Here is a 20,553-nt window from a genome sequence, read left to right on the forward strand (position 1 = left end):
TGGCACACAAAAGTTTTTACCCCCCAAAACACGAGAAATTGTCTTGTCAGTTGTCGCATTTGTCGCTGTCTCTGGCTGGAATGGAATTAATATACAATTGCCGGGGCTGAAGGGGCTGAAGGGGCATTTAAATAAAATAAACAGCAAACCGAAACTAAACAACGACGAAACAGAAACTTTCTGTCACATTCATAAATATTCATATAAAATTCTACGGTGCCGTTGTCTGCAACAAAAGTAAGTAGCAGCTGAAGTACGTTTTCCATTTGATTGCCTTCAAAAGTCGGAGTCGGAGTCAGAGTCCTGCTTTTTTTTTTTTGGCGTACAGCCCGCGGTGGGTCCTCGATAAAACTCATTAAAGTGGAACTTTCTTCCGAGTGATAAGAGATAATAAACAAAACAGAAATGACAACCAAAGTTGCGTTGGTTTACAAGTCAGTTCCCCTGCCCCCTACCCCCTGCCCCCTGCCACAAACCCTGCCACATCCCGTTGCCATTTCCATTTCCATTTACCAGTTGTTTCCTCCACCATTGTTGTTAATGAAGGTGATCTCTATCAAAGTTTTCCTTCAAAAGCTTTGATGATGAGGTGTCCCGTGTCCCGTGTCCGTGGTGTCCTTCGTGGGGCATGCCACAGCTGCTACAACTAAATTAAAATTTACAGCACTTAAAATGGAAACGTGCCTGTTTTATTAAATCAATTTTTACGGCCAGCAGAGGCGGAAAATGCCAAATGGAAAATGGAAAATGGGAAATCTTGCTTGTAAAAACTGAATTTTCTCTGCGATGACTGCCTGTTGCCTCCTGTTGTAGTTGTTGTTTTTGTGAAATAAATTAGACATTTAATGATGACCGCAGGCTGTCTGCTGATTGCTCTGTCTCTCTCTCTCTCCCTCTATCTCTCTCTTTCTCTCGCCGTGCCGCATTTCGAAGATGGAAAAGTTGCGCATTTTTATCCGAGATTTATTTAATTTAATTGAAGTTTTATTGCTGCTGCAGCCATCCTGGTGGCAGCCCCTCGACAGTGGCCTTAAAGAAAAGCTTTAAAGAGTCCCCCACAGTTTTCCACACAGTTTTCCACACAGTTTTCTTGGTATTTGTTTTTTTTTTGCAGATCTAATTGAATTAGACAAACATAAAATGCTGTGAGTGCAGTGGCCGAGAGCCAAGGCGATTACTTTCACTTGAGCGCCTTTAAGGCTTTCGACACTCTCAGAGACAGAGACAGAGACGGCGACAAAAAGAGGGGGAGGGAGAGGGGGGTTGTAAGCTCTTGGTCAAGAAAAGAACTTTGACGATTTTTGCTAATGAAAATTACAAAAAGAAAACCAAAACTGAAGCAAAGTGCGTCCCTAATGCACTCCAGAAAATGCAGTCAAATGGCCAGAGAAAAACCCAGAGAAAATCCAGGGAAAAGAAGCAGAGAAAAGGGGGGAAAGAGGAAGAAAACACATTCTGCATATGAATTTCAATTTGCTGCTGCACATGCCTAAGAGTCCTGTGCCAGGACAACAGCCTCACACACGCCCTGCCCTGCCCTATCTCTCTCTCTCTCTCTCTCTGTTGCTCTGTTGCTCTGTCGCTCTGTCGCTGATGTCTGTGTCAACAAATTGCAGCCAGTCAACAACCTTTTTGCCAAGTTTAAGGTAATAAGTTGCGCACAAAACACACACCCAAGAAAGCGGCAAAGGGGGGAGGTGGAGGGGGAGGGGGAGGGGGCACAAAACAGGACACATTGTCTACACTTTGAAAAGAAAACGGAAGAAAATTAAGAAAAGAAGCAGCAAAGTAATCCCAAAGAGAGTATAAGAATAAAGTAAAAGGAAAGGAAAGGAAAAACTTATCTGGCAAACTGTGGAAATTATTCGATAAACTGAGAAAAAAGCTGCTTTTCCCAGAGTGGCTTAGCAGCAGTTAAGGGTGGCTTACAAGGTCCCTGAAGGAGAGAGAGAGAGAGAGAGAGAGAGAGAGATTAAGTTATAGAGAGCGATGGAGATAAGAAATCAACTAGAAAATGTTTTTCTCTCCCAGTGTGGCTTAGCTTAGCTCCTGATGGAGTGAGAGAGTAAGAGAGATATACGTAAGGAAAATCCGCTAGAACAAGTCTTTCTCTCTCAGTGTGGCTTAGCAGTGCAGGCTTAGCGGCAGTACAAAGCCCCTGGTGTAGTGAGACAGGGGGAGAGAGTAACAGAGAGGGAGAGAGAGAGAGAGATTAAGTTATAGAGAGCGATGGAGATAAGAAATCAACTAGAAAATGTTTTTCTCTCCCAGTGTGGCTAAGCTTAGCTCCTGATGGAGTGAGAGAGTAAGAGAGAGTGAAAAAAGGATTGAGAGAGAGAGAGATATACGTAAGGAAAATCCGCTAGAACAAGTCTTTCTCTCCCAGTGTGGCTTAGCAAGACAGGCTTGGAAGCACTGCAATACCCCCAATGGAGTGAGAGAGCAAGAGCGAGAGATATTGATAGAGATAAATGTTGTAGAAATCTGTTTCTATGCCTATATTTCTCTCCCAGTGTGTCTCAGCGTGTACAGGGTGCCCCCAATAACCCTGAAGGCGAGGGAGAGACTATAGAAAAGAATGGAGAGATGAATCGAACCTGTTAGAACGCTTTTTCGAATCCATCTCAAGGCATTCTTCGACTTTCAATGCCACTCTTGGCCCCCGCAAATCTTGTGTAAGCCATCAATTTCTTTCAGTGTCTCAGGGAGTCACCCTGCAAACTATTCAGCCTGGCTCTGGGCTCTTCAGCACACACTGGCACTCCAGGCAGGTACACAGGATTGTCACTGTCCCACCTTATCCTGATGTCTGGAGGCCAAGAGGAAGAGTGCCTGAGACACACATCTTTAATGATTCCGGGGCGTTCTCTTTAATTATGTTTGGCTCTCTCTCTCTCTCTCTCTCTGACTGACTGACTGCGGGAAAATGTCTGACTGCAAATCATATTAAAAGTTTTCTTCTTTTTTTTTCTATATTTTCTGCCCAGAGACAAAGGAGCAACGGAATGGGGGGGGGGGGAGGTATGGGGGTCCAAGGAATTAAGAAACTTTGTGCGCCGCAAAATGAACTGTGGAGAGTGTGACCGAGCGCTGTTTCTCTCCCTCTCCCTCTCCCTCTCTCGCTGTCGCTGTTTTCTCCCCTCGTCGAGAGCCAGACGACGACTGGAGTCTGTGGCATTATTGGCAGGGGTAACGGGAGACACCATCTAATTATTATGCTATATGCGTGCGGAGTCCCAAAACAAATGCACAGACGGGACTGCGAAAGGACAGCATGAGCGAGAGAGAGAGAAAGAGATGGGCATAACAATAAGTCGAGGAAAAGGAACCCCAGAGGACAACTGGGACTTGGACTTGAGTCCCGAGTCCTGATGGTTCTTTTTGGCCATTGTTGTGGCTCTCTCTCTGTCTTGGTATTCCCTTGCCACGCATTTTCGATTTCAATACAAATACAGAAATGGCCCGAAGAAAGCTGGAAATTGGCAGAATGGCAGCCGCAGAAACAGGAAAAACTTTTCCTTTCAGGCCAGCACTTAAAAGCCACAAGAAGTGGCAAGAGATGGCCAACAGAATGCAATTAAGTCCCGCAGTTCGGGGGGTGGTGGTGGGGGGTTGGGGGGTGCGGTGAAAATCTCAGTTGGCCAAAAGCTCACTCCTGCCGCAACAATTTTCATGCGTTTGGCCCAGACTCTCGGGAGTCTCAATAAAAATTGCAAAAAGGACTTGAGTTAATACCACACACAGAACAAAAGGGAAACAGAGAGAGAGAGACGGAGAGAGAATGAGAAAGAGAGAGAGAGGAGAAAGAGGGAGAGAGAGAGAGAGAGAGCTATATATCCCTCTAACTGCATTCTGCAGCATCCAAAAGGTATTAAAAAAAACCGCCGGGAATGAGTAAAAAAAATTATTATTTCACATTTAGCACGTAACGCACATAAATCCTTTTAAATAAACGTTTGGCACGTTTTTTGTAATATTTTTTCCTTCCTCTTTGTGGAAGCCCGCACTGCGAAGCGATGCCGTCCACGTCCTGCTTTCTTGGTCCTGCCAGTCGTCCTTGCCGTCCAGGTAGCTGGAGGTAGACACTTAAGCCTTATCCTTTTGCAGCAACTCAGACTGAGCTGCGTGCTTTTTTAATTTCTTTCCTCTACTTTCAGAATGAAGAGCCGCAGGAAAAAAAAAATTCAAAGAAAAGTAAAGTAAAGTGAAGAGGGCAGTGCCAATGGGAAACGAAGAATTAAATACCCTGGAGGACGCACTAAAACTATTTTTGGAAAAGAATTGTATCCTCCGGGCAAAATCTGAGGTCACAAAATCACTTCCCCGAAGTTGCATGCTCGTGCATGTTCGTTTTTGTTCCCACGGAACGATCGCGTTCGTTCATGCAGCGAGAGAGAGAGCAAGCGCCTTCGTTCCAACAGAAAGAGGAACGCATTGCGTCAGACAGAGAGAGAGTGGATCGAAGGCGTTGGTTTACGCAGAGAGAGTGGATCAAAAGCGTTGCTTGAGACAGAGAGCGTGGATCGAAGGCGTTCGTTCATACAGAGAGACTGGATGGAACGCTTTGCTTGCGACAGGGAGAGTGGATCGAAGGCGTTCGAAGCTGTGATAGAGCGCGAGAGCTTTGGCGCAGATTGGATCGAACGTTTGATGGATCGAAAAGACTGTTTGCCATCGAACTTGTGGAATCATACGATGCGCTCGTAGATCGGTTGGCCCGAACCAACTTCCACAAATTTCCCTATGTGCCTGTTCCATCACCAAAAAACACCCATAATGCCACACCAGAGGGTAGCAAATTACTTAAAACAGCAGCAGCATGTAGCAGTAGCCGTGGCAGGAGCCAGTAGTAAGCAGGGGGACAACGAGCAAGGATTATGGCATCATTCACCATGGCGCATGCAAATGGGCATTGAAATTAATCACGCTGAGCGCCAAGCAGTTGACAGTAACTAAAGGACAGGCACAGGAAGGACTGGAAGGATACCAGAGAGAGAGAGAGAGAGAGTGTGGCCATCTGCAAGTTACTTTTTAATTGATCGGATTCGCGGCTCTTGGCAGCGACGACTACACCTCAAGATCCCGCCTTGGCAGCAGCTCCCAACATCCTTCTGGCATCTGCGACTTCCTGCTCCTGCTTTTGGCCACTAATTGCAGACACTTTGGGCCGGAAGTGGAACGGGGAACTTAACCGAAAATGGAAACCAAAGTTGGGCTGTATACGATTCATAATCAAGGCAAAAGGAAATGCAAATGATATGCAAGACACTTGCAAAAGTTATCTTTCTGCATTGCAGATGGCGAGTCCTTGGACCAAGGCCCACACTAACGACTGACACGTGAGAAGTTTTTAACACGTACACGTACACGGCACACAAATTTACGAGTCCTGCTTCGCATTTTCGCTTGTGATTTATTTTCGTTTTTACTGGAAAGAAGTATGAATTTTCCTTCAAGCTTTAATTCTGTCTCTCTGTCTCTGTCTGTCCCTGTCTGAAGGTGCCACAACGTAGCACGCGATAAGGCCGCAGCACACTTGAAACCGGCAACCGCAAAATGTTGCGGGTGTGGGTGTGGACCGGGCAAAAAGAAAATAAAACTGAAGAACGAAAGGAAATGCAAAAAATGACACGGAATCGTTAAGCGACTTCGACTTGAACTCTGCCTCCGCCTGACACTTGCAACAGTCCTCACCCCCCCTCCCCCCCCACATTTTTCCGTGGACTAACAAGCGTGCCCAGGCAACGGAAATACTTGGGGGGAGGTCCTGGCAGACCCCAGTCCTGGACCTGCCAAGTGTTTGGCGGCGATAAGCAAAACCAAGCCACGCCTCAAGCCCTCGAGCGGCGACTGTACTTGAAACGATATGCAAATGTTGCATGTGGCAACGGCAACGGCAACGGGCAACCCTTTTTAGCTGTTTTGTTCCCCTCCAAAGAAAACAAAAAAAAAAAAGCAAAAAATTGTTATCGATAGATTGTTTAGAGGGCAATCGATGACAGCGATATGACAGGGATCGGATCACAAAAGGCTGCATTCTCATGCCCTGCAGGATTATGGCCAGAACCCAGAGAGAGGTAGAGTGAGAGAGAGAGAGAGAGAGATATGTGGGATATAGGGTTGGAAAATGTTCAATTCTGCGGGTAATTTGTATTTTTTTGGTGGTGGGGGTGTTGGATTTTTGCCTTGTCACTACGTTCAGCGTCCGCAAAATATTCCCACGGGACACAAAGGCAACCCTGGCCCAGCGTATGTGTCACCGACTCCCTCTACACCCCCTCCTGCTGGTTTTTCTGCGGTTGAATTTAAATTGTCTGCCCCAAAGAGACAGAGAGAAACACAGTGGGAGACACACGCAGGGGGGGGGGATGTACTCACATGCACCTACAAAAAAAGGGGGATCCTACCCCACGCGCCTCAAAAAAATTGTCATATGAAAAATGCATAATAAATGAGCTTGATTGGCGGTCCAAAAGGGGGGTTGGGGGTGGTAGATGGGCGTGTCTGTGGCGTGTACCCGACGAATACGCCTTAAAGGTTTCTACATATAGTTTTGGGGGATATTTCGCCGCCGCTTCACAGTCGCTGATTGATTTTTGTCCCCCAGTTTTTATGATTTTTTTTTTTTTGTTTGGTATCGTGAAGGCGTTTAGTCATCAAGTGGGCGTGGTTCAAGCACGAAATTGAGTAGTTTTTCGTGGGTCGAAGGCAGAGAAAAACAAACAAAGTTTTTGAAACAGAAAAAGCCGAAGAATACAACAAAAAATAGAATTAAAAAAAACAAGAAAAAGGGTTTTATTTTTAGGGAAAACAAACGGTCAAAAAGGGATTGAGGCAGGTTCGAACTGCAACGGAATGATCCATTGGTTGAGACAGAGAGAGTGGATCGAAAGCCCTGCTTGAGACAAAGAGAGTGGATGGAACGCGTTGGTACAGGCAGAGAGAGTGGATCGAACGCATCTCTTTAGACAGAAAGAGTGAATGGAACGCGTTGCCTAAGACAGAGAGAGTGGATCGAGCGCTTTGGTTCGGACTGAAGCTGTGATAGAACGCCTACGCTTTGGCGCAGACAGGATTGAACATGCTTTATTTTGCCATCAAACTTGTTCGTTTTCGCCAGAGAAAGAGACACCGAGAGAGTGAGATAGAGCTTATGCAAATCGGTTGCAGGTAAACACATGGAAATGTTTGTTAAGCACCGGAAACATTTCCGCACAGGATATTAAATATTTAATGCGTTTCTAATTGTGCGGGAGGCACACACCCACACAAACACACGCACACAGTCTCGACACATGTCCTCTGGTCACAAAATATATTATGTATATCTAACAGGCTTTCGATGGGCATAAACATGGCCCCAAAATTATGCACAATATTTATTGCAACGAGCGGGAAATGATTTATTGTTTAACCGAAAATATGCTCTCCCCCACGCTCTCTCTTTCTGTCCATTGCTGTCTCTCTTTCTCTAAATTATGCTAAGTGCTTTAGCAGCAGTTTTTGGCAAACCGAAAACAAAAAAACAAAAACAAATGTTAATGCATTAAATTGCATTTAAAACTAATTAAAATTGTATACAAGCACTTATGCTAACATTATTCATTATTATTGTTATACGAACTGTAGTGGTGGTGGTTGTTGCTGTTGTTTGCAGTGTTTTGTGGCTGCTGCTAAAAAGTGTGGGCTAATGAGCTTACCTGCAATTAGAAGAACAAATACATGCAAAAATTTAATCAGTTTGTTGAGTGGAAAGGGTATTTGCAGTTCATTAGAGGCAAAACAGTCACGAAGGGTCTTTCGTTTAGTCATTTATGCAGTCATAATTTATTCATGTATTTATTTGTTTATTTCAAATCGAAACCGAAAAATCAACTTATTTTAAATGCCCTTTTTGCAAGCCAGCCGATTAGCACCCAAAGCTTTGCGCCTAGCTAAGCTTTCTCTGCAAGCTCGCTCTTCGCTAGCTCACCTTTGCGTCTGAATACGCAGCGTCTGCCGAGCGAAGCTGCGCTTGGCGATCGGAGCGGCCGTCGGCAAGCGACAATAAAAACACTTTGACTCTCTCTCTCTCTCTCTGATATTTGCTGCTGCTATTCACTACACACTCCATTTCCAGGCCACTCAATCATTTATGGAACTCTTTTTGCAGCAACAAAGGACAACACCCAGGTATGCTTCATCTTTTCACCGATTGAACCCTTTTTTATCCCCGTACGTGTTCCAAAACAAACGCAATCCATTGGGGAGCCATCGGTCTTCCTTCCCCCCCCCCCCCCCCCCCCCCCCCCCCCCCCCCCCCCTAATAACACTCCTCAGAAATGTGGAAAATGGAAAAACGAGGGGGGGGACTAGCGCGCTTGCCCCGCCAATTACAATGACAATGAATAATTATTCAAGACCAAAGACCAAATCACGGAAAAAGGAATTTTAATGACACCACGAGATGCAGCAGCAGCTGTCCTGTCCCTTCGCTCGATTTTTCCAGGCAGCTGGATGAAAAATTTTAATGAAGATTATCTTTTGGCGCCTTTGTTGTGGAAATTTTTCTGCTCGGAATTGTGGAATAAATTCGAAATGCAAATGCAAATGCATTTACCATTAACAAAAGGCATTAATTACTTTTTAGTCCTGGCAGCAGGAGCAGCATCAATTGACTGACAAAATGCTTCTATTCCAGGATGCCAGGGTGGCTGCGTGTCCCATTTAATTGGCAGCAATTTTATCCGCACATATGCGAAAATTAGTGTGACAATTGTACGGCCATGGGACTCGGCGTTAATGATAATGATGATGATGGCCACGATACTGCATTACAGCACACGTTTCAGGCAGATGTACAAAAGACCCAATCCCAGTCCAAAATCCCAAATCCAAAATCGAAATCCAAAGCCCAATTTTGGGCCATTAGGTGGGCGACGACAGCCGCTGGGCTGCCACTCCAAATGGCACATCGACATTATATCAATTACTCAACAGGACAGAGGACACAGGACAACACTCTGCCATCATTCAGCACCCTCTTGCAACCACCACCACCTAGTACGAGGGGCACCCACACCCCCACCCCTACCCCTACCCCCATCAGCACCGCCACCGTTGCCCGTGTGTGTCCTGCGCTCGATCTGTGTTCGATGATGCACTGAAATTGAGCATTGCAATTGATGAAATAATTTGCTGCACTGACATTTTTGGTTGCCATTGATACCCAATACCGACTCGACAGTGGGGCGCCACGCCCCCCCCCCCCCCCCACACCTACCCTTACGTAGCACAGCTGCCACTGATGCCGCTGTTGCATCAATGATTTGATTTGATTTCCTTAGATAATTGCTCAAACTGAAACATGTGCGAGAATTTTGGGCTATTTGTTAGTCCCAAGAGGGTGATATTTGATGCAGGGAGGATGGGCATGGGGATGGGGATGGGCCAACCACTAGGAATTAATCAGAGCGGAATATCAAATTGAGCAACGTATGTACATAACTTCATTCGAATGCAGGACCCCAGGAGAGGCATTCGCCAGCACCGCCAAGTGTTGAAATGAAGAAACCATTTCTGGACATTATTGGATAGTTGATTGATGGACTGTTGATTGGATGAGCAGATTCGAATGTAGGAAATCGGCAAAGCGGATCATTGTTAGAGGCCCAGAGGGAGAAACTACGTCTCTGTTGGCTGTTTGAACAACAGGCTTTTAAATAATATTTATGCTGAATCAATGAGCAGACATTTATGATGCCTACCAAGACCGAGTTTCAATATATGTGGGATTTGGTAGGAAGCCACAGAGAGTAACAGAGTCTATAGAGATCAAAGAGTAAGTAACAGGGCAAGGAACAGAGCAAGGAACAAAGCAACTAACAGAGCAAGTAACAGAAACAGTAACAGACCAATTAACAGAAACAGTAAGAGACCAATTAACAGAGCAAGTAACGGAGCAACTAACAGAGCAAGTAACAGAGCAAGTAACAGAGCAAGTAACAGAGAGATACTAGAACCGGCCGTCGAACAAAGAGAGGAGAGAACCCAGGCTCAACGATCGGTGAGCGAATATCACGAGCGTAATTATTGTAATTAATTAATTAAAAAATTAAAGTTAAATCAGAGCGACCCTTGTAATCGCAGCCAATATTACATAAAATAATAAATTAAATAATAATAATAGTAAAATCTTATATAAATATAATAAAATCTAGCGTACTATAGAAAATTTTGAATATCAGAATTCCTTGGTGACACGCTATTAAAAATTTTTTTTTTAAATTTTTTTTGAATTATCTTAAATTTTCCTTTGACTGTTTTTTTTACCTTTAGGGTATTAGTGATATTAAAAATATTAAAAAATAACTCTGGAGTTCCTTCTACACTATTTAAAACTCCAATAAAAAGGGAAATACAAATTACAATCCTGATTATAAAAAACTTTAAAAAAAATTAACAGACTGCTTTCTGTATATAAATTTTTTTTTTTTTTAATAATTTTTTATTATTTTTTTTTGTCTTTGGCGCTGTTTTATTATTCGAGTTTGTCATAAAAATGTTGAAAATAATTTCCGAACATTATTATTTTGTCTCCCTTGCTTTTGGCAGGTTTTTTTAGCAGCGCCTTCGGACATTTTACATATTTTTTACAAAAGATAAATAAATATAAAAAAGTGTTTGGTGTTACATTTTTCTGTGTCTGTTTGGCCTTTGCCACTTTGTTGGGGGCTGTCCAACGTGTTTTTTATGTGTCAAAGTGTAAGTCGTCTTTCGTCTGTCGCGAATTGTTTCGAATAAATATAAAAAATATTTGTTCGTCTTGAAAAATAAAGGTTTTTTTTTGGTTTGCCAATTTTATATCTTTTTTTAAGTAGTTTAATTGTGTCTAATTTTTTTACGATTCTATAATTTTATTAATTTTTTTTTAGATTTTCTTTTTTTAAAACTTTTTTTTTGGGTTTTTTTGATTTTTTTTTAAAACCTTTTTTTTTACATTTAAATTTTTAAAATTTTGATTTAAAATTTTTTTTTATTTTTTAATTTTTTTTTTACCTTTTTTGAAGTGGGCTTTTTGGGCTACGATTTTTTTTTTAGTTATTTTGTTTTCGGAATTTCCCAAATAATAATCCGGCAAACAAGTTTTTGTGACCGATCTGTCATTTATGGTTTTTGTTTTAACCGGGGGCTCGAAGCTGGGAAATTTCCTATCAAATGCAACGTTAAATTTCAATCATTTTTTTTTTTTTAAGGGTTAAATGCTTTAAGCAATTATTCCGAAATCATGAAAAAAAAAATTAACTTTACAATAGAGAAATTTTTTTCCGCCCTCGAAAGGACTTGGTCCTGGAGGGTTTTTCTGTCTATTTTATAGAGAGGTCAAAGCTAAGGATCGGATCTGTCCATCTGAGGGGCTAGACCCGTTTGTAGTTGGTTAATAGTTACTGTGTTGCTGGGCGGTTCCATGGACATGGGCAGGGCCAATTTCTCTTTGATGTCGCCCCACACGGCGGTGGTGCACTTGTCCACCATCATCTTGGGCAGACGGGGGGAGACCACCTCACTGGTCGATCCGAAGGAGGGGAACTTGTACTCCGGTTCCAGCTGGATTGGGGGTCGCATCGCAATGGTGGGCCCCTCATAGTCCTCGAATATCGACCGGAGATTCCGGGTGGACTCCAGGCGCCGGAAGCTGCACAAAAAGATGGCGCGCACGCGCTCAAACGTGTCCGGATCGTAGACCGATCGGGCGGTGTTCGTCTGATCGAAGGGCTCTTCGATGCAGAGCTCGATCCACTGGTGGATATCGTTCTTGGGCGCCGTGGCAGCGCGACACAGTTCGATGGGCAGCAGTCCGCCCGTTCGAATGGAGATGGCATACTTCCGGAACTCAAAAACACTATAATAATGCAGGAATTGTAGCATCAGTTCGCCGAGATTCTGGGTGTTCTGCGACTCGTACGGGGCCATCACCTCGTTCATGTCCACGTAGCCGCTGCTCGAGTTGTCGAGCAGCTCGAACTTTTGCGGATACAGCGAATGAAGGCAGGGTATCACCGGGGGACTGCAGCCTGCCTGCAGAAAGTGGATGACCATCAGCATGAGGGAGTAGCTGGAGATGGTCATGTTCTTGGCATTATTGATATTATGATGCTGGGCCCACTGCTTCACGGCCAAGGCCATTGGCCGGACACGCCACTCCAGCTGCGAGTAGCAGTACAGCAGATGGGTGTTCCGTATGCCCACGGAGTTGTTGAAATTGATATCGATCTCGACCTTGTGCTGGCTGTCGGAGAAGCGGAGTATCGGCACCCTGGCCTCGATCAGATGAAAGTCCTGGAACCGATTGGTGCCGCTCAACAGGCTGCGCATCATTTGCAAATGCAGAACGGCCTCCGTGCGGGGATCGAGGCTGGGATTCGTGTAGCCCACCATGCACATGTCCATGTCCGAGCACTTGGAGCCAAAGTTCGAGATGGAGGAGCCCACCAAATACAGACCGTACCGGGGATACTGGCTCTGCTTAAGAGACGTTTACGGTATAGGGTTTGGTCTCTGGGTTGCCTTCTAAAAACTTACCACCGCCAGCTTGTAGATGTAGCGCCACAGTCGCATCTTTGTCTTGTAGATGCTGCTCGTCTGCTGCGACTCCAGGAACTTGTTCCAAATGGCCACCGACAGGGACTCCCAGCGCGAGCGACTGGGCACTGAGCGCGGCGGACGCTTCATTTCCACGTGCCGGCAGCGCAGCATGAAACGATCCGCCGGTGTATAGCCGTAGAACTCACGCCAGTAGCGATTCTGTAGGTTCAAGGGCAGCAGATCGCCATGGCTGACATCCTGGCAATTGAGGACATTGAATACGGGCCAATCCCCAAGGCAAAACACACACAAAAGACATACCATATAGATCGCAGACAATGAGTATTCCCCTGGGATCGGTTCCAGCTTGAATTCTGCGTGCTCGGGTATCGTCCGGAGCGTGGACCTGGGGTATCGGTAACCATTCGATCCGCCGCTCTCCATGGCATTCAGGTGATTCATGTCGCCGTACGGCACCAGATTGGCGCCCCCCAAATCGGGTGGCTCCGTGCCCGTGGCCCTCGCCAGGCACTCGATGGTGATTTTCCGCACAAAAGACTCGATGGAGGCGTCGCTTAGATCGGCATCCGACTCGTCGCTCTCGAGGCTGGGCGCCCAGCTGGCAAACGACTGGCCATCATCGTCCTCCCAGGAGCTCTTCTGTCCGCCGTCCTGCTCGTGCTCGTGCTCCTGCTCCTGCTCGTGCTCGTGCTCCTGCTCGGAGATGTCCGGCCTGCCATCGGGGGCGTAGTCTGAACGGAGTGTGTTCCACAGCGAGTCCAGTTCCGAGTCGAGCTGCTGCTGGGACTCCGGACTGCTGGCCATGCCACCGCCCGATTGGTTATCGGCAAGGCCCTGATTCTGGCCATAGTTTTGGTAGCCGTATTCCTCCAAATTCCGGGCATGATAGTAGCGCGACTGCTGGCTCCTGTGGCCCATGGGTTTATTGTACTCCATGGAGTGGTAATTGTTGCTGCTGAACTTGTGGCGACGCATCGATTGGCTGGGATTGTACTGCTGCTGCTGCTGCTGCTGCTGCTGCTGCTGCTGCTGCTGCTGATAGCCGCTGCCTCCACTGTCCGTGTCCGTGGCCTGCAAATAGTGCATCTGATTGCGATACGAACGCTTCGGGTGCTTCGTCACGGATGTCAAGGAAGTGCTGTCCTCCAGGTTGGACTTTGAGGAGGAGCTGGACAGCGAATCCGAGGAGTTGGTGATCCGTTTCTGGCCCAAATTGTACTTCTTGACCTTGGCCCTCCAGCGGGACAATGGCGGCACACGTGGATACTGTTCCTGCAACTGCAACTCGTGCTGCTGCTGCTGTTGCTGCTGCTGCTGCTGCTGCTGCTGTTGCTGCTGCTGCTGCTGCTGCTGTTGCTCCTCTTCCCCGTTGGTTGGGGAATACATGTTCCGCTGGCTGTACGGCTGCTTGAAGCGGGATCCTCCCGCTCCTGCGGCACTGTTGTAAAAGGTCTTTGATTCGCCATGGAATCCCTGCTGGCTGTACCCCGAATTGGGTGTCTGGCCACGCCCACAACTGATGTAGCGCTGCTGTTCCACGCGGCCATACCGCCAGGTGGGCACATTAACGCCGCCATTGTCGAGGGCAGGTCCTGGCCCGGACTCCTCCATCTGCAGGTTCTCTGTGGCGCTCAAGGGCTGCTGTTGTTGCTGCTGGAAGCTGTTCGTCTGCGTTTGCTGATGCTGTGAGCGCTGTTGCTGCTGTTGTTGCTGTTGTTGCGGCTGTTGTTGCTGCTGTTGTTGCTGTTGTTGCTGTTGTTGCTGCTGTTGCTGCTGCTGCTGCTGTTGCTGCATTTGCTGCTGTTGCTGTTGCTGCTGCATTTGCTGCTGTTGTTGCTGTTGCTGCTGTTGCTGCATTTGCTGCTGCTGTTGCATTTGCTGCTGCTGTTGCGGGTTGCCGTGACGATTGCCGCTGCGGTTGATGCTGCCCGGCGACTGATTCATGTAGTTCGGATAGTACAGCCGGTGTCCCCCCCCGTAGCTGTGCTCAAAGCCCATCGGCAGCATCGGTATGCCGTACTGCTGGCCGTAGCCCTGATTGAACGGATAGTTGCGATCGAACTGCCACACGGCGTTCTCCGCGTGCCACAGTCGCCGCTGCTGCGGTGCATTGTGCACGTATCCCGGATACATAAACTGTCCGGGTGTGGCGGCGGCTGTTGCTGCTGCCACAGCCACGGCGGCGGGTACGCCACCACCGCCGTAGCGACCGCCGGGCGACATGTTGCCGCCTCGTGGCGAGCCGGAGAGCGGCGGTGGGGCGCCCGGTGGCGACGCCAGCGGCGGCGGCGTTGTGGAGCGCAAATTTCGGGGCGTTATGGAGGCCGGCGTGGGTATGTCCAGCACAACGCCGGCCATACTGCTGCCAATGCTGTACAGGAAGTCCATCGAGTACTGGTAGCCCCCGGGCGGACGTGGCAGGATTGTTGTCTTGAATTTTCGCTTCGGACGGAGGTCCAACTCCAGCCCTAGGACGGGAGCCGGGACCTCGGGGATTGCTTCGGAGGATGAGGGCTCCTCGGCAAAGCCCTGGCCCCCCGCCTCCGTTTGGGTTCCCGCACCGGCATCCCCCATGGCGGCCACAGATCTCATGGCCTCTTCGTCCTTTTCGGCCACAATTCGGTTGCCTTCGCCACCGTTCGCCATCACCATCGATCCTTCTCCTTGGGCACCCAGTCCGGACTTTGCTGCCGTTGTGGCTGGGGCTGTCCTTCGACCCTTGGCGGCCATGGCGGCTGTCGACATAGCTGCACAGATATATCCAGTCCCAAACTGTTTGCCCCGACACTTCAACAAAAGGCAAGCCAAACGATATACAGACACTGAACGGAAAAGCCAAATGCCACTCGGATCTCGGATCTCGGATCGGAAAATGTGTTCTCGTATTGAAATGTGCCTTCAGATTGCTCTTTCCAAAATTTTCATTATTGGCTGTCCTGAAAACGGAATAAAACATCGCACATTACAAGTCTTTCTGGCCCTTTTTGGTGGCACCTTTGTTTTCCGGTTCCTTGTGGCACTCACGCTGTGTTCCGCTGTGTTTTCCGCCTCTGCGTTTTGGTTTTTTGCACAATTTTCACATGAATTTTCGCACAAATTTTCACCAGGCTGCGACACACACACACATACTTGCACACGGTCCTGAAATGTCAGTGAAAGTTGGCCAGTCATGGCCAGCAGTGTTGGTCAACGCCGAAGAACACCTGACATTTGTTAGGCGGTAGTTTTTTTTTTGTTTCAATTCTTTTATTTATTTATCTCTGGTTAAGGACAGGTGTAATGTTGGGGCTAGGGGTTCCGTTGCCCCATTCGGCACTGCCCCATAGCATTTTAGCCGATGCACGTGTGATGAAAGCTACGATAAAACACTTTGCCAACACTATTTCATTTCACAGTGCACTTTCATTGCATAAATCGAGGAGATTCTCTTATAAATACATTTTAAATATATAAATTATAAATAAAATACCAGAGGTAAATATGAATATTGATATTAATCGATATATATTTATATATTCCCCATATCTATGGAAAAGAACCATTTTGTATGCTGTCAAAAATATTTCTAACCCATTTTGCCATATATTCGAGGAGATTTTATGCGAAAATATGGAATATTATATAGTAAATAGGTATAAAAAATAAAATGAATTCTAAATAAATAAATAAAATGTAGGTAGGTAAAAAATAGGTAAATATTAATATTGATATTATATTGATAACTGTGTGTGGTATGTATGTATATATTTGTAATATACTTGAATATATTCGTAATCCATTTTTCGATATACCTGTAAGCGATATTCTCTTGGAAATGTAATTTTTGTTAGAAAATCGGTAAATATAATCGAACTTCTCTTTTCCGAATTTCCATACAACGAAGTTTTCTATATAACAAATTTTATTTTTCGTTCAATTTTCAGTACTTTTTACTCTATTCCCTATAGAGAATATTGCGCTTTCGATCTCCCGTCAACCAAGGGATTTTTTCCGTCAAGTTTTTTGTTGGTCCCCTTGGGATTCGCTATATGGACGCTATATAGCTCGACGTAGATGGATATCTGTGCCAAGGAAACCCTTTCAAACCCTAATCGCAGGCAAAATTTTGTTTAAAATGTAGTAGTTTGCATTTAAAATGGTTAGAAAATTCATTAAAAACAGAATCCCCAATCAGAATGTGTAGACATAATTTATTTTATTTTTAAATTAAACTAAAACTTAAACTAGTGAAATCGCAGGCCTTTGGCCATCCTATGCGTATTTTTTCATTGAACACTTTCTTTCTCTCTTTCCCACTCTTTCCTTCTGACACTTTTGCACACCTTTAAGTGTTAGACAACGTCTCTCACTCATATCATCGATAGCTTGAGTTTGAGTCTGCGGTGCGATAAAAGAGTTTCCAACTAAATGGAAAAAAAACTTATTCCCGTTTTTGTATCCTTTCAAACAGCATCTTCTTGTGGCGTGCCTGCCACTTGAGCTAAATTCTTTTGACGCATTGAGGCGGCCACAAAAGGAGCCACAAAAGAGAGTGAAAAAAGGCTTTGGCTTGACACAATTTTTAGTCTGCGGCAGGCATCCACTCAACATAGTTCCAATCCGGGGCGCCCCCCCATTTCGAAGGCATGCCTTGTGTCTTTTTTTGTTTGTCTTCCAATTTGATTTGCTTATGTAAATTATTATTATCCCCCACCAAAGGAGTAACCACAAAGCAGGCGGTCTCTGGATACGGAGAAGAAAAAAGCCAAATAATAGGAGGGAAATATTTGAAACAAATCAAATTTATTGCCACAGAGTCCCAGACGCAAAAGATGCGGCCAGGAGGAAGGGGCAGAGGGGGCTGGAAGGGGGTTGAATTGTGGCCAGATTACGTGCATATTCAGATACGGGTCTACACATTTTCTAATTAGATTTATAATGCAATAATAATGGCTGCCTGCTTTTGGGATTTACAATTTTTGGTTTTGCTTGAATTATGGCCGTATGGTTGGATATTTTCAACCAAAATCTACGTGGAAAATCAGTGAGTCATGGCCTCCGATCCGCTCTGTGTGCGACGCGTGCTCGCATTTTTTTCCCCAACTAAAAATTAGCCCGAAAAATAAAGTAAGGCTCGAAGGATCGAAGGATGGAAAGTTTCGTATTACATGCGAGCAATTTGGCAAATAAACTGTCAGCAGCCATCGATGGGGTCTCCCAGTCCCTGAATAATTCACAGAAAAAAAAAGGCTCAGAGAAAATGATGCCATGGACCGTGTCCCCAGGGCAAAAGCCGGTACAAGGGTAGCGGGACACAGGATAAGGCCTGAGACTGAGCCTCAGGGTTGGTTAGGCCTCTCCGGTTACCCTCCAATATATTTTTTGAGATTTTTCTGGAAGGGAGGAATGGCAATCCGGGACTCTCTTTCGATGCATGACAGGTAATTGGATTAAACTAATTTTTGGCTTTTTATTGGCAAGAGTGTGACCAATTTTTTTTTTGTGGTTAATAATTTCATTAGTCCGCAACGGCAGTGGCAACCAAATGCCGCATTGCAACACTGACGGGGCCAGGACCCACGTGTGTGTGTGTGTGTGTGTGAAAAGTAAATAATTAATAATTCATGCAACACGATTGACAGTGCGCCCCAGTTGAACTCTTTTTCGTCCTGCCCATCCATGGCCTCTCCCCGCGTGCTTCCTTTTGCTTGCTTTTTATTTGTGGCAGGCTCATAAATTTACAATTACACATGCCACACGGAAAGGGACAGAGAGATGGAGAAAGAGAGGCATGCAGGACCGTACAGGGTCTCCCTTTTACACGTTTTTCGCGTTGTTTTTAATTTAATAAATTAATAAAACGACAAACGTGACAACACTGGCAACTGGCAACTGGCAACTGGCAACACTGCCATCAAAGTGGCAAAGTGTTGCCATTTGCATTTTTAATGCACTTTTTTCCCCCCCAATCCCCACCGAAGCGGCTCCTTTTGAGCGCAAAAATAATTATCAACTGAATCGACGATGAGAGAGAATACCTAAGAGACACAGAGAGAGAGAGAGAGAGAGACAGAGATACAGCTTTTTAATTGAATTTCTCAATGTGCGTGTCAACTCTGGCAGCTCTCTCTCTCTCTCGCTCTCGCTCTCTGTGACAATTCAATCACTGGGAGAATGTCAAAAGCATTGCCATCATTTTTTGTCGCGCTTTTCAATTTTCACTTTCAATTGTTGTTAATTGCATGCCCCCAAACCATGCCACTCGCAGCGCCAACCCTAGAAACTCCAGACAATTTATAAGTGCGGCAAAAAGTTGCACTTTTTCCTTTTGGCACACTTTGGGGCACACAATGCCACTACCTCACCTGGTGGAAGCCGCAGTTAACCCCAATTAAGGGCCCACAAAGACGACGGAGACAGACACCACCGGAGAGAGGGGGACGGAGAGAGTTGGGGCGCAAAAATGTAAGTAAGATGAAAATGTTGCCGCAGGCATTAAAATAATAAGGATAAGGAAACGGTTGTTAACCACGAAAACGCTCAACAAAAAATATGAATGAATGAATGAATGCCATGCCGTGGCGTACTCCGTGCCGTACTCCTGGAGACTCTTCCTGGCGCCACGTTCGGACTTTGTTCATTATGCGTTTCCTGTTTGCATAAGACTCAAAAATACACGCCACAACCAGAAGCAGAACCAGTCCCTGTCCCAGTCCCAGTCCTGTTCCTGTTCCTGTTTCTGTTCCTAGTTATAATTGTTCTATGTGCCCCTGTCGCTGTCCTGCCCTCCCATTGTGCTGAGCGTTAAATTTCGAAAGTTTGCCCGCCCAGCCCGCCGGCTATTTGACAAAATAGGGGGGGAAAAAAAGTGAAATGCAGGCCAGGAAATAGGAAAGAATTTTCATTTTCTTTTCGTATTTTTATTTTATTTTTTTTTTTCACTTTTAATTATGCAGAGACTTGGAGTAAACAGCGTGGAAATGGTGGTGGGAATAATACGAAGTTGTGGCTCTGGGAAATGGAAGCCAACAGTTGGCATTTGCCAACACTACAAATAAAAATACAGACTGTACTCTTTACAGCACCATTAAGGGCTATCTTACACCGTTAGTCAACACTGAATGGTTAATCAACCCTGTTTAAAAAAGCAATCATGAAATAAGAATTTTCTGACAATAAAAAACATGTTAGGCTATACTTTTTACCTTCCCAAGTCCTATCCCCCAAAATTTGCAAAATTTTCCAACGTTTATCAACACTCAATGGTTAACCAACACTATTTGGAATAAGCAATCATGGAATTGGCATTCTCTAAAACTAAAAATAAAAGTGCAGACTGTACTTTTTATTACAACACTGTCAAAAACTCGATGTTTAAGCAATACTTTTTGGAATATTCAATCAGGGAATGAAGACGGGACTCTTCGCCTGTTCAAACGCTAGCCAACACTGCCCCAAACGTTAATCAACACTCAATGACTAACCAACACTATTTGGAGTAAGCCATCAAGCGGTGTTCCCCCTTTCTGCACCTCGCAGGCCAATCAAATGCCTACCGAAAACCTCTGACGAAATAAGGGAAAATATTCGCATAATTATGATTTCAATGGTCACAGTCTGTTAGATTTTCCATATGAATGATTTTCGCACAATTACACAGAGTCGTCGTGGCAGACAGACAGACAGCGGGGGGAGGCACATGTCAGCACATGAGGCAGTGACGATGATGGTGGGCCTGAAAGATCCAACTTCATTCACAATTAAGCTAAAAATACGAGACTGTCTGCGTGGCAGCCCCCCTACCTACACAATTTATTGTCAAGTGCAGTCACAACATTCAAGATGTGTAACAGTCACAGTCACAGTCACAACGGAGCAGCAGGGAGGCCAGCCAGCCGCTCGTCTAGGTGGGATATACATATAACAAAGGCCAAAAGAAACTCCGGGTAAAGATGGGAATGGGAATGGGAATGGAAATGGTAATGCGAA

General features: G+C 45.6%; 1 protein-coding gene across 3 annotated transcripts in view; it reads right to left on the reverse strand.

Annotated features, from left to right (window-relative positions):
- The window catches only part of LOC6588320 (sterile alpha motif domain-containing protein 5), a 132,518-nt gene that overhangs the window by 68,627 nt on the left and 43,338 nt on the right, over window positions 1-20,553 (reverse strand). Inside the window, exon 2 of one of the 3 annotated variants that reach the window (XM_026994532.1) lies at window positions 7,659-7,700. The exons of the other annotated variants lie outside the window; for them this stretch is intronic. Within the exon in view, the coding sequence (XP_026850333.1) occupies window positions 7,674-7,700 (27 nt within the window). The 3' untranslated portion in view covers window positions 7,659-7,673. Of the gene's footprint in view, window positions 1-7,658; window positions 7,701-20,553 lie in introns of those variants that run through there. 3 annotated transcript variants of the gene reach the window in all.

The sequence above is a fragment of the Drosophila persimilis genome, unplaced genomic scaffold (genome assembly GCF_003286085.1).
Source record: "Drosophila persimilis strain 14011-0111.01,24,50 unplaced genomic scaffold, DperRS2 tig00000000-arrow-pilon, whole genome shotgun sequence".
NCBI classification, from domain to species: domain Eukaryota; kingdom Metazoa; phylum Arthropoda; class Insecta; order Diptera; family Drosophilidae; genus Drosophila; species Drosophila persimilis.